The 11990-nt window shown below is 42.6% G+C and overlaps 1 protein-coding gene across 2 annotated transcripts in view; it reads left to right on the forward strand.

Moving 5' to 3' along the window:
- Positions 1–11990, forward strand: part of SPG11 (SPG11 vesicle trafficking associated, spatacsin) — a 92945-nt gene that overhangs the window by 67263 nt on the left and 13692 nt on the right. For both annotated transcript variants that reach the window (XM_006170740.3, XM_014585100.2), the window contains 2 exons: positions 4974–5188; positions 6170–6917. In XM_006170740.3, coding sequence (XP_006170802.1) covers positions 4974–5188; positions 6170–6917 — 963 coding nt within the window. The remainder of the gene's footprint in view (positions 1–4973; positions 5189–6169; positions 6918–11990) is intronic.

Genomic DNA, 11990 nt, shown 5'->3' on the forward strand with positions numbered 1-11990 from the left:
GGGACGCGAACCGTGGTCAACTACGTGGGAGTCCAGCAACACAGCCATTACGCTAACTGCTGGTCCCCAAGAAAATAATTCTTTTTGAAGAGAGATTTTTGCCATAAGGCACATGTACTCACTGGAGATACAGAGAGAGAGACGGAGAGAGAGAAAGTGAGAAACCACTCCCCAGGGGGATGGCCATGCCACAGTCCCTTCTCCTCCATTCTCCTTTCAGGATTTAGGGCACATGTGCACACACATCTGATGTGATTTTCAAGTTGCTGGGTCCGGGACTCAAACCGGTTAACTAGAGTTCAGCACCTCAACCATCACGCCACCTGCTGGCCCCAAGAAATTAATTTTCTTAATCTTGAAAATATTTTAGAAGGACAGTCAGGAAATTAAAATACATATGATATATAACAATATATTTATTGTCCATAACTGGGTACAGAGAGGTTACAGATAACTTTAGGTGGTTAAAGCATTCAAAACAGTGCAGGTTGAGCATCTCTATTCTGAAAATCCAAAATGCTTCAAAATCTGAAACTTTTTGAGCACTGACATTATGCCACAAGTAGAAAATTCTACACCTGACCCCATGTGATGGGTAATAGTCAAAACGCTGCAATTCAGAAATGTGTAAAATTGGGGCCAGTGGGTGGCATGGTGGTTGAGGCACTGGACTCCCACATGGCTGACCACAGTTCGAGTCCTAGACTTGGCGATTTGCTTTCTCACTTTCCTTCTCTTTCTCTGGTGGGGACACATACCCTATAGCAAATTAAAAGATAATGAATAAAATTTAATGAATAGTTCTTTTTAAAAAATGCATAAAGTTATCTTTGGATCATGTTCATAAGGTGTATATGAAGCATACATGAATTTCATGTTTAGACTTGGGGCCATTCCCATAACCTCTCACTACGTATATGCAAATATTACAAAATCTAAAATCTGAGAGATTTGTGGTCCCAAGCCTTTTCACATAAGGGATACACAACCTGTACAACTGCATGTCACATAAATAATACAACTGAAATTTTCTTTTCTTTTCTTTTTTTTTTTAAGACAGATTTTTGCTGTATGGTATGTGCACTCACCAGAGAGACAGACAGAAAGTGAAAAATCACCCCACCTCCAGGGGAGATGCTCACACACAATCTCTTCTTTATTCTCCTCTTAGGATTTTGGGCATGCACACACACATGCCTGGTGTGAGGGTTTTTTTGGAGAGGTTTTTGCTATAGGGTGCGTGCACTCGACAGAGACAGAAAGTGAGAAATCAACTCCCCACCCAGGGGGGACAGCCATACTGCAATCCTATCACCCCCCCCCCCGGGGGGGACAGCCACACTGCAATCCTTTCTCCTCCATTCTCCTCGTAGGATCTTGGGCACACACCCATACACACACATACGCGCATGCCTGGCGTGAGTTTAAGCCACCAGGTCCGGGACTCGAACCGCAGTCAACCACATGGGAGTTCAGTGACATAGCCATTACACCAATTGCTGGTTCCCCCTGGCGTGAGTTTTAAGCCATCAGGTCTGGGACTTGAACTGTGGTCAACTACATAGGAGTCCAGCGACATGACCATTGTGCCATCTGTTGGTCCCAGGAACTTCTCTTTCTAAGCAGTTGTCAAGTAGCCACATTTTCCCCCGGCTTACCTCGGCATTACACTGTCACTGTTATTCTTTCTGGCAAGTAACCATAGCATGCCGTAATTACTCAGGCCACAAATTCTGTTTCAGGAAAGTTCATTTCATTTTGAAAGTTTCAGAGACAAACTGCTTATTTTTTTCAGGTTTCTTTTGGTCTCTAAGCTTGTCACTGATGGAATCAAAGCAATATTGTATTATATTTGCATATACATAGTAAGAGCTCTTTTCTACTTATTTTATTATTTCACATTTTTGTGGAATATTTTTCCTTTATACTAGTTTTTTTTTAAATAATTTTTGTATTCAATTTTATTATTTATTTATTTATATATTCTAATTTGAACAGAGAGGGACAGAGAGAGAGAGAGAGAAGAAATATTCAAATACTCATCTCTGCATCACCCTCTATAGATGTGCCGTCCAGTGAGGCAGTGACTAACCCGTGTGTCTATTTAAATTGAAACCTATGTTCATTAAAACTGAAAACTTGGGGACCAGCAGTTGGCGTAATGGCTATGTCACTGGACTCCCATGTAATTGACCGTGGTTTGAGTCCTGGACCCGGTGGCTTAAACTCACACTGAGCACATGTATGTGCGTGCCCAAGATCCCGAGAGGAGAATGGAGGAGAAGGGATTGCGGCATGGCCATCTCCCCTACAGGGGTGATTTCTTGCTTTCTGTCTCTCTTTCTCTCTCTCTCTGGTGAGCACACTCATCCTATAGCAAAAACCTTAAAAAAAAAAAAAAAACCTGAAAAACTAGGGACCAACAGATGACATAATGGTTATGTCACTGGACTCCCATGTATTCACTGCGATTCGAGTTCTGGATCCAATGGCTTAAAACTCAGGCCATGTTCATGTGCGTTCATGCCCAAGATCCTGAGAGGATAAGGAGGAGAAGGGATTATGGTGTGGCATCCCCCCTTGGGGGGTTATTTCTCGCTATCTGTCTGTCTCTCTCTGGCTTTCTGGCAAGTGCACACACCCTATAGCAAAAAACTCTCAAAAAAAAAATATATATATATACATATAGGTGTTCTCATTGATGTGTAGTAATTTAAGTATTTTTCACAAATGAATTTTCTGTGGGTTGCCATAGTCCATCTATCTTTGAATAAATACATTTTTATCCACTACTATTTTTATTTATATAATAAAATTATTTCTACTCTCATAGAATATTTGCGTTTTGTGTTTCACATGTATGCACTTAGAGAACAGAAATATGTCCTTTAAAAACATGTGTTGTATATGATCCTAGCAAAGAAATCCAGCATGCCCTACCGGTGGTTGTCAGGGTGTCTTGCTGTTCCCGGAACTCCTAGATCAGGCCACTGCCCAGGAAACTGTTGGAAAGAGCGTTCTGTGAGATGTTTTCGTGCTATCCCTGCAGACTATAGGGAGTGACAGCAAATCCAGTCAGAGAAATTGTTGGCAAAGAATTCTCCATGTGTGGGCCAGCAGGTGGTGTGGTGGTTAAGGGCACTGGACTCCCACATGGCCGACCTCAGCTTGAGTCCCAGACCTGGTGGCTTGCTTTCTCACTGCCTGCCTACTAGCCCCGCCACTCTGTCCCTCTCATGTCAAGTTAAAATGAATGAATAAAATAAAGTTATATTTTTAAAAACTAATTCTTAAAAAAAAAAGAGAAAGAAAAAGAATTCTTCATGTGACTAAGGATAATAATTTCCCAAGGATGTGAGAAAGAGCTCAGGTGGGTTCCCCTGGGTCAAGTAGATAGATGTCAGGAGGAGTAAGTGCTGCTTCATTCTGAGCACCACATGCCACGTTGGCACCTGCCTGTTGGCCAGCTACAGTTCCCATTGTCCTGCCAGTTCTGTGTCTTGATTCACATGAGGCCTGCATTAAATGAAAAATGTTCACTCAATCAAACAAATTTGATCAAGACAGGAAAAAAGTCCAGAAAAAGATGGGATTAGCCTGAGTGAAGGGCTAAAAATCTCCCCAAGATTACTGCATTACCACTGCATAGAAGGCCACCAGCCTCTTCCCTGTATATAAAGCCAGATGTGTAGAGTGAGTTGCATGTGCTGATTTCTTTCTTTTTTTGGGGGTGGGGGTGGGGAGAGGTTTTTGCTATAGGGCGCGTGCGCTTGCCAGACAGACAGAGACAGACAGAGACAGAAAGCGAGAAATCATCCCCCAGGAGAGATGGCCACACTGCAATCCCTTCTCCTCCGTTCTCCTCTCAGGATCTTGGGCATGCATGCACACGCGCCCGGCGTGAGTTTTAAGTCACCAGGTCCAGGACACGAACCGTGATCAACTACATGGGAGTCCAGTGACATAGTCATTATGCTAACTGCTGGTCCCCTTGTGCTGATTTCTAAAAGTTCCTGTTGGGCAGTGGTCGCCAATCCCCAGGGACCAGGCCACACAGCAGGAGGCAAGAAGCTTCCTTTGTTTTTACAGCCCTGACCTTTACCTCCTGTGAGATCAGCAGCGGTGTTAGATGCTCATAGGAGTGTGAGTCCTATTGTGAACTGCACATGAGAGGGATTGAAGTTGCGACTCCTTACAAGAATCAAACACCTGATCTCAGGTGGAGTTGAGGCAGTGAGGCTAGTACAGGGGACTGGCTGCCGGTACTGTATTATAGTGAGCTGTATAATTTATAATATATAATTTCATTATATATTACAATGTAAAAGTAGATAGGACCAGCAGATGGTGTAATGGTTAATGTTGCTGGACTCCCATGTGGTCGACTACGGTACGAGTCCCAAACCCGGCAGCTTAAAACTCATACCAGCTGAGTGTGCATGCATGCCCAGATCCCAAGAGGAGAATGGAGGAGAAGGGATTGCGGCGTGGTCATCCCCATCTGAGGGTTGATGTCTCACTTTCTGTCTTTCTGTCTCTCTGGTGAGCACGTGCCCTATAGCAAAAAAACTCTCTTAAAAATTAATAATAATCATAAAAAATAATAAAGTGCACAGTAAATGTACTCGAGTCATCCTGAACCCATCCCCTACACTGGTCCATGGAAAAACTGTCATACACAAAATCTGTCTCTGATACCGAAAAGGTTGGGGACTACTGCTCTAGGGCATGCAAGTTCAGCTAGACTTTACTACAAAGGATTCTGCAGGAGCAGTTTTTGGCAACGTAGTTGTATAGACAGGAGTTACTTTATGGCTCCTGTACTAATCTGCCAGAGTGAAAGAAAGGTTTATATTTCCCCTTTAACCACATTACTGTGTTAAACGTATACCTTTTCTCTCTGATATGTGGTTACTCTTGAAGTCACAGTGGTATTTTATTGATCAAATGTTTATATCTTCTCTCTGCCATAGGTCCAGACGTGAAGAAGCTGTGCATCCTCAGCCAGATTTTGAAGGATAATTCCATAGCCATTAATCATATAATTATTACCAGCTATAGCATTGAGAATTTTCAGCATGAATGCAAATATATTTTAGAAAGACTGCAGACAGATGGACAGTTTGCTTTGGCCAGGAGGGTAGCAGAATTAGCTGAGTTGCCTGTGGACAGCTTGGTTATCGAAGAGGTATCATCAGTCTTTTATGTTACTTAAAATCTTAGCTTTTTAAATTAAACAGAGAATCAAGGGACCAGCAGATGGCGTAATGGTTACTTCGCTGAACTCCCACATAGTCGACAGCTGTTTGAGTCCTGGACCCGGTGCTTTAAAACTCATTCCGAGCACGTGTGTGTGCATGCCCAAAGTCCCTAGAGGAAAATGGAAGAAAAGGGACTGTGGCGGAGCCATCCACCTGGGGCCTGATTTCTCACTTTCTGTTTCTCTGACTCTCTGGCAAGTGCCTGCACCCTATAGAAAAAAAAATTCTCTTAAAAACAAACAAACAAAAACAGAGGATCAAGTGATGCATAATTTATAGGAGAGTAAGCTTTTTTTTTTACTTTGACACACACATTACTTCCAGATATTGATGAGCCTAAGATCCACATTATCGAAGAATATATGCTTTAACTGTTTTTTCTTTTCTTTTTTTTGGAGAGGTTTTTGCTATAGGGCGTGTGCGCTCGCCAGAAAGACAGAGAGATAGAAAGCAAGAAATCACCCTCCGGGGGAATGGCCACGCCACAATCCCTTCTCCATTCTCCTCTCGAGATCTTGCGCATGCATGCACACGCGCCCAGTGTAAGTTTAAGGCACCGGGTCCTGGACTCAAACTGCAGTCGACTACATGGGAATTCAGCGACATAGCCATTATGCTAACTGCTGGGTCCCAATATGCTTTAATTGTAAGGTTACCTTGAAGGACATGCAACAAGTACTTTCCTTTGAATAATAATATAAAGTGGGCTTCATCTATTTAGGTAAATTGAGAATTTCTTTTTATACCTTAACTTTCCAAATAAAATATCCAGGGTTATGTGTAGCAAAGTCCTGTGTTCTCTGATTGGATTTGGTTTTAACAAGTATGGCATGCTTAGGGAGGCAGTTAGCACTTTTGATACTTCTTTTTCCAGGAAAGGCTAAAATTTTCTTCGTTAATTTTCACAGGTAACACAGGAAATGCAGGCCCTAAAACACATTGAACAGTGGTCCCTGAAACAAACAAGAATTGACTTTTGGAAAAAATGCCATGAGAATTTTAAGAAAAATTCCGTATCAAGCAAAGCAGCTTCTGCCTTTTTCTCAGGCCAGGCCCATATGGCCTGTGAGCACCCAACCACACGGAGCGACACTGAGGAGCGCCATCTGCTGCTCACCCTGGCGGGGCACTGGCTAGCCCAGGAGGACCCAGTACCCTTGGACGAGCTGGAAGAGCTTGAAAAGCAGATCTGGCTCTGCCACATCACTCAGCACACCCTCGGAGGAAACCAGGAGGAAGTAGAGCCCAGGTGTTTTCGACAGATCTCAACTAGTGGTGAACTTTCCTTTGATAGCTTAGCCAGGGAGTTTTCCTTCTCCAAATTGGCGGCTCTGAACACATCAAAATATTTAGGACTGAACGACCTTCCATCAAAAGAGACATGTGAGGATAGTAGACTGGATTGGAAGGAGCGGGAGTCACTCTGCTTTTTGATCGGGCGCCTGTTGGATGATGGCTGTGTGCATGAAGCAAGTAGAGTCTGCCGGTATTTTCATTTCTATAACCAAGATGTTGCCTTGGTGTTGCACTGCAGAGCCCTGGCCTCTGGGGAGGCCGGCATGGATGACCTGCATCCAGAGATCTGTGCTCTCCTACAGAATGCTCAGCTGCTTGAGGAAGAAGAGCCTGACAAGCCTCTGAGGAAAGTCCAAAGCAGTAAGTGACAGAGATCAACTTGCCTAAGTCCTGACTAGCCCTTTGGCATTATCCAAGAAAGAAGGGTCATCTTGGCATAATGACTGCACTAAGTTCAGGACACAGTGACCTTTACCCAGGGAATCTGTAAACTAGGTAATTAACTAGTCAATGAAGTAGAACTGCCTATGTCTTTTTTTTAAGGTTTTTGTCATAGGGCATGTATGCCTGCCAGGGAGAGTCAGTAGGAGGGAAAGTGAGAAATCACTTCTCAGGGAGAATAGCCACACCACAATCTCTTCTTGTTCATTCTCCTCTCAGGATTTTGGGCACATGGGCGCACATACCTGGCATGATTTTCAGGCTGCCAGGTCTGGGACTTGAAAGGCAGTCAGCCGTGAGGGAGTCCAACACCTTAACCACTATGCTACCTGCTGGCCCAACACCTATGTCTTTTAACTAGCTATGTGTCAAAGTTAGAGGGAATCCTGATTTTTACCTAATTCAGTGAAATACATTCTACACAAATAATCATGTTAACGATTTTACATTCAAGGTATGTGATTGATTTTTGTTAATTTTATATCCTGTTACCTTATAAAATTTGCTTATTCAATAAATTTTCTTGTAAATTCCCTAGGATTTTATACATAGACAATCATATCATCTGAGAATAGAAACAATTTTATTTATTCTTTTCTGGTCTACATGTCTTTTATTTTTTATTCTTGCCTTATTGTATTGGCTAGGCCTTTCAGTATCGTGCTGGATAGTTGTGGTGAAATCAGATATATTTGCTTCATTACTGATCTTAAGGGCCAAGCATTCAGTTTTAAATACATTAGGCTTAGGTGTTTGTTTGGTTTTGGTTTTTAATTTGCCAAAGGAAAGCAAGAAAGCACTACCCCTCCCCTTCATGGGGCACAGTCATGCAGCAATCTCTTCATTTCTCCCCCCTTTTAGGATTTTGGGCACACATGCATAGACACCTGGTATATTTTCAAACTGCCTGATCTAGGACTCAACCTATGTGGTTAGCCGTGTGAGATCCAGCGCCTTAACCACCAGACTATGGGCTGGTCTGCCTTAGGTTTTTTCAAGGTATGCTTTATCATGTTAAGGAAGCTCTTAGTTTGTTGAGAGATTTTTATCATGACTCAGCATTGAATTTTGCCAGTCTTTTTTCACATCTGTTGATCTCATTACGTGATATTTTTTTCTGTAGAGCATTATTATGGAGGGTCACTTAATTGATTTTTGAATACTGAACAAGCCTTACGTACCCACAGTATAAACCCCACTTAGTCCTAGTATATCATTCCTTTTGATATAGTGTTAGAATTGATTGCTCATTGTTAAAGTGTTTTTTTTTTCATGAGTGAGAGAGACAGAGACTGAGATACGGCACCCCAACAGAGTCTTGCCACTGTGACCCACCCTGTAGCCTCATCCGCCTTGGGCCATAGATTACACCAGCTCTGGTGTAATCGTAGTAGTAGTCTCTGGCCAGTTATAGAACTGGCAACTTTCCCAAGTAGGTCTGCCTCATAGAAGGCATTTTACTACTGCACCACCATCTGGCCCCTGATTTGCTTTTTTATCAAAGGTTTTTGGATATATGTTCATGAAAAACATGTACTGGGACCAGCAGATGGCATAATGGCTATGTCGCTGGACTCCCATGTAGTCGACCGTGGTTCGAGTCCTGGACCTGATGGCTTAAACTCACGCCAAGCGTGTGTGCGTGTGTGCCCAAGATCCTGAGAGCAGAATGGAGGAGAAGGGATTGCAGCGTGACCATCCCCCATGGGGGCTGCTTTCTCCCTTTCTGTCTCTCTGTCTCTCTCTGTCTGTCTGGCAAGCGCACACGCCCTATAGCAAAAACTCCTCCAAAAAAAATAAATAAAAAAGAAAAACATGTACTATTTTGGTTCAGGTTTTTGTTAGTTTGTTTTGTACCAAAGTGATGCTGGTTTCATGCATAGGAAGCATTCCTTTGTCTTTCATTTTCTGGAAGACACTGAAAACACTGTCTGAAATTGTGTTATTTCTTTAAGTGTTCAGTCGAATTTACTGGTGAAATCTTATAAACCTGGGACTGGCAGGTGGTGTGGTGGTTAAGAGTGCTGGACTCCCTCCCACATAGCCAATCACAGTGAGTCCCAAACCTGGCAACTTGCTTTCTTACTCTCTCTCTCTCTCTCTCTCTCTCGCTCTCTTGCACATGCCCTGTGATCAAATTTAAAATCATCATCATCATCATAAATATAATTAGATAGGGCGCGTGCGCTCGCCAGACAGACAGAGACAGATAGAGAGATAGAAAGCGAGAAATCGCCCCCCCCCCAGGGGGATGGCCATGCCGCTATCCATTCTCCTCCATTCTCTTCTTGGGATCTTGGGCACGCACGCACATGCGCCCGGCGTGAGTTTAAGCCACCGGGTCCGGGACTTGAACCGCGGTTGACTACGTGGGAGTCCATCGACATAGCCATTACGCTAACTGCTAGTCCCTGTTTTTTGCTTTTTGTTGTTTTTTAATTGGTAGAAGGTACAAACACTTGTCAGAGAGGGACAGAGAGGGAGGGAGGGAGAGGGAGAAAGCACTCCATAACAGGGTGCAGTCACACCACAATCCCTTCTTCTCCATCCTGTCAGGATTTTGGGCATGCCACACACGTGCCTAGCACATTTTCAATCCACTGGGGCCAGGATTTGAACCGCTTTTTGTTGTTTTTTAATTGGTAGAAGGTACAAACACTTGTCAGAGAGGGACAGAGAGGGAGGGAGGGAGAGGGAGAAAGCACTCCATAACAGGGTGCAGTCACACCACAATCCCTTCTTCTCCATCCTGTCAGGATTTTGGGCATGCCACACACGTGCCTAGCACATTTTCAATCCACTGGGGCCAGGATTTGAACCGAGGTCAGCTCTGGGATCAGGCTTTCCTTAACCACTAGTCTGCAGACCTGGTCTGATTTTTTAATTAATATATTTTCTTTATTTACTATGAGCACATGTGCACACATGAGAATGAGAGAGAGATGAGCACCCTCCATAGTGTCTGCTCACTCTGTGATCTCTTCCTCCATCCTCTTGCCCATGTGATCATGGACCCTCATGCATGTGCCTGGCATGTTTTGGGCTGACCTGGTTAGAAATTCAAACCATAGTCACCATGTAAGATCTGGCTTCTCTTGAGCTGCTGCTCATTACTATTACCCCACAGAACTGACCCAATGTTTTGAAAATATTTTAAGTATGAATTCAATTTTTTTCATAATTCAAGGACTACTTAGGGAAGCTGGTTGGATCCTGCATGGCTGACTGAATGGTTCAAGTCCTTGACCTGGCAGCTTGAGGAACATACCAGGCACATTTGCGTGCATGCCCAAAATCTCAAGAGGAGAATGGAGGAGAAGGAATTGCTGGGTGGCTATCCCCTGGGGGGATGAGTTTTCACGTTCCTTCTCTCTCTGTCTCTCTCTGGTGAGCACATACACCCTATGACAAATTTTAAAAATTATATTAAAACTAAAATATAAAAATACCATTATAAACAAAAAAGGACTACTCAGGTTATCTTTTTCATCTCGGGTGAGTTTTGGTAGTCTGTGGTTTTCACAGAAACCTTTTTTCCTGCCTTAAAGCATCTTTGTCATCTGCTTTAAGGTTTTTGTCAGATGTCAATATTTGTATCATTTTTTATTCTTCCATTTAAACTATTGTGATACTATTTACTTTTGCAAAGTTTGATTGCCTTAGGGATTGATTACAAGGTACACTCTTAACTTTTAACAGTGTACTTAGAATCAATATTTTAACACCTTAACTGGAATGTTACTACCATGTAGGTCATTTTACTGTCCTTCCTTTACATCCTAGTTGTCTTATGTTACATGTGCACACATCAAAAAGCCCATCGAACAGTGCTATAAGTTTTGCTTTGAACTGAAAAGTGAATTTTTTTGGAGGGGGGAGAGGCTTTTGCTATAGGGCGCGCGCACTTGCCAGAAAGAGAGAGACAGGAAGCGAGAAATCACGCCCCAGGGGGGATGGCCACGCCTCTCTCCTTCATTCTCCTCTCGGGATATTGGGCACACACACACACACACACACACACACGCACCCAGCGTGAGTTTAAGCCCCCGGGTCTGGGACTTGAACTGTGATCGACTACATAGGAGTCCATCAACATAGCCATTATGCTAACTGTTGGTCTCTGAAAAGTGAATTTTTTAAAAAAACTCAATAGAATAATTTATTGTATTTGCTCAATTATTTAGTTTCTCTTGTTCTTTGATTCTGATGTCCTAAGTTTCCTTCTGGTTTGTTTTTCCTTTGCCTGAAGGATTTCCTTTAGTAGTAATTCTTTTTTTTTTTTTAAGAGTTTTTGCCTTAGGGCACATACTTTCTTTGGCTGTACCACAATTCCTTCTCCATCCTTCTCCCGAGATCTTGGATGTATATGTACACATGTGTGCCCAGCGTGATTTTTTTTTCCCCCAGCATGATTTTCAAGCCACCAGGTCTGGAACTTGAACCACAGTTGGCCATGTGGGAGTCCAGAGACATAACCACTATGCCATCTGCTGGCCCCCTTTAGTAATTATTTTAGAGCTGTCTGTTAACAAGAGGTTATTAGTTTTTTTGTTTTGTTTAATTTTTTTTTAAATCAGCTTTTCTCTAAATCCAACAGGATTTCTCTGTCCCGCCTTCATTCCTGAAGGATGTTTTTGCTGGATATAAATAAATTGTATGTGTGATGTGCGTGTGTGATTTTCTTTTTCTTTTTTTTAGCATTTGAAAATGTTCTGTCACTTCCTTTAGGCCTACATGGTATCTGACCAAAAATCTGCAGTCATTTGAGTCATTGTTCATCTATAGGCAATGTCTATTATGGTTGCTTTCGAAAATTTTTTTTATCTTAAGTTTTCAGCAGTTTGATTATAACATGACTAAGTGTGTATGTGAGTTTATTCTATTTGAAGTCCACTGAGCTTCTTGAATAAATAAATTTATGTGTTATAGGTTTATGTGTTTCACCAACTTGGATAGTTTTCAGCCATAATTTTTTCCAATTTTTCAGCACCA

This window comes from Tupaia chinensis, unplaced genomic scaffold, assembly GCF_000334495.1.
Source record: "Tupaia chinensis unplaced genomic scaffold, TupChi_1.0 Scaffold148874_1, whole genome shotgun sequence".
Classification (NCBI taxonomy): Eukaryota; Metazoa; Chordata; class Mammalia; order Scandentia; family Tupaiidae; genus Tupaia; species Tupaia belangeri.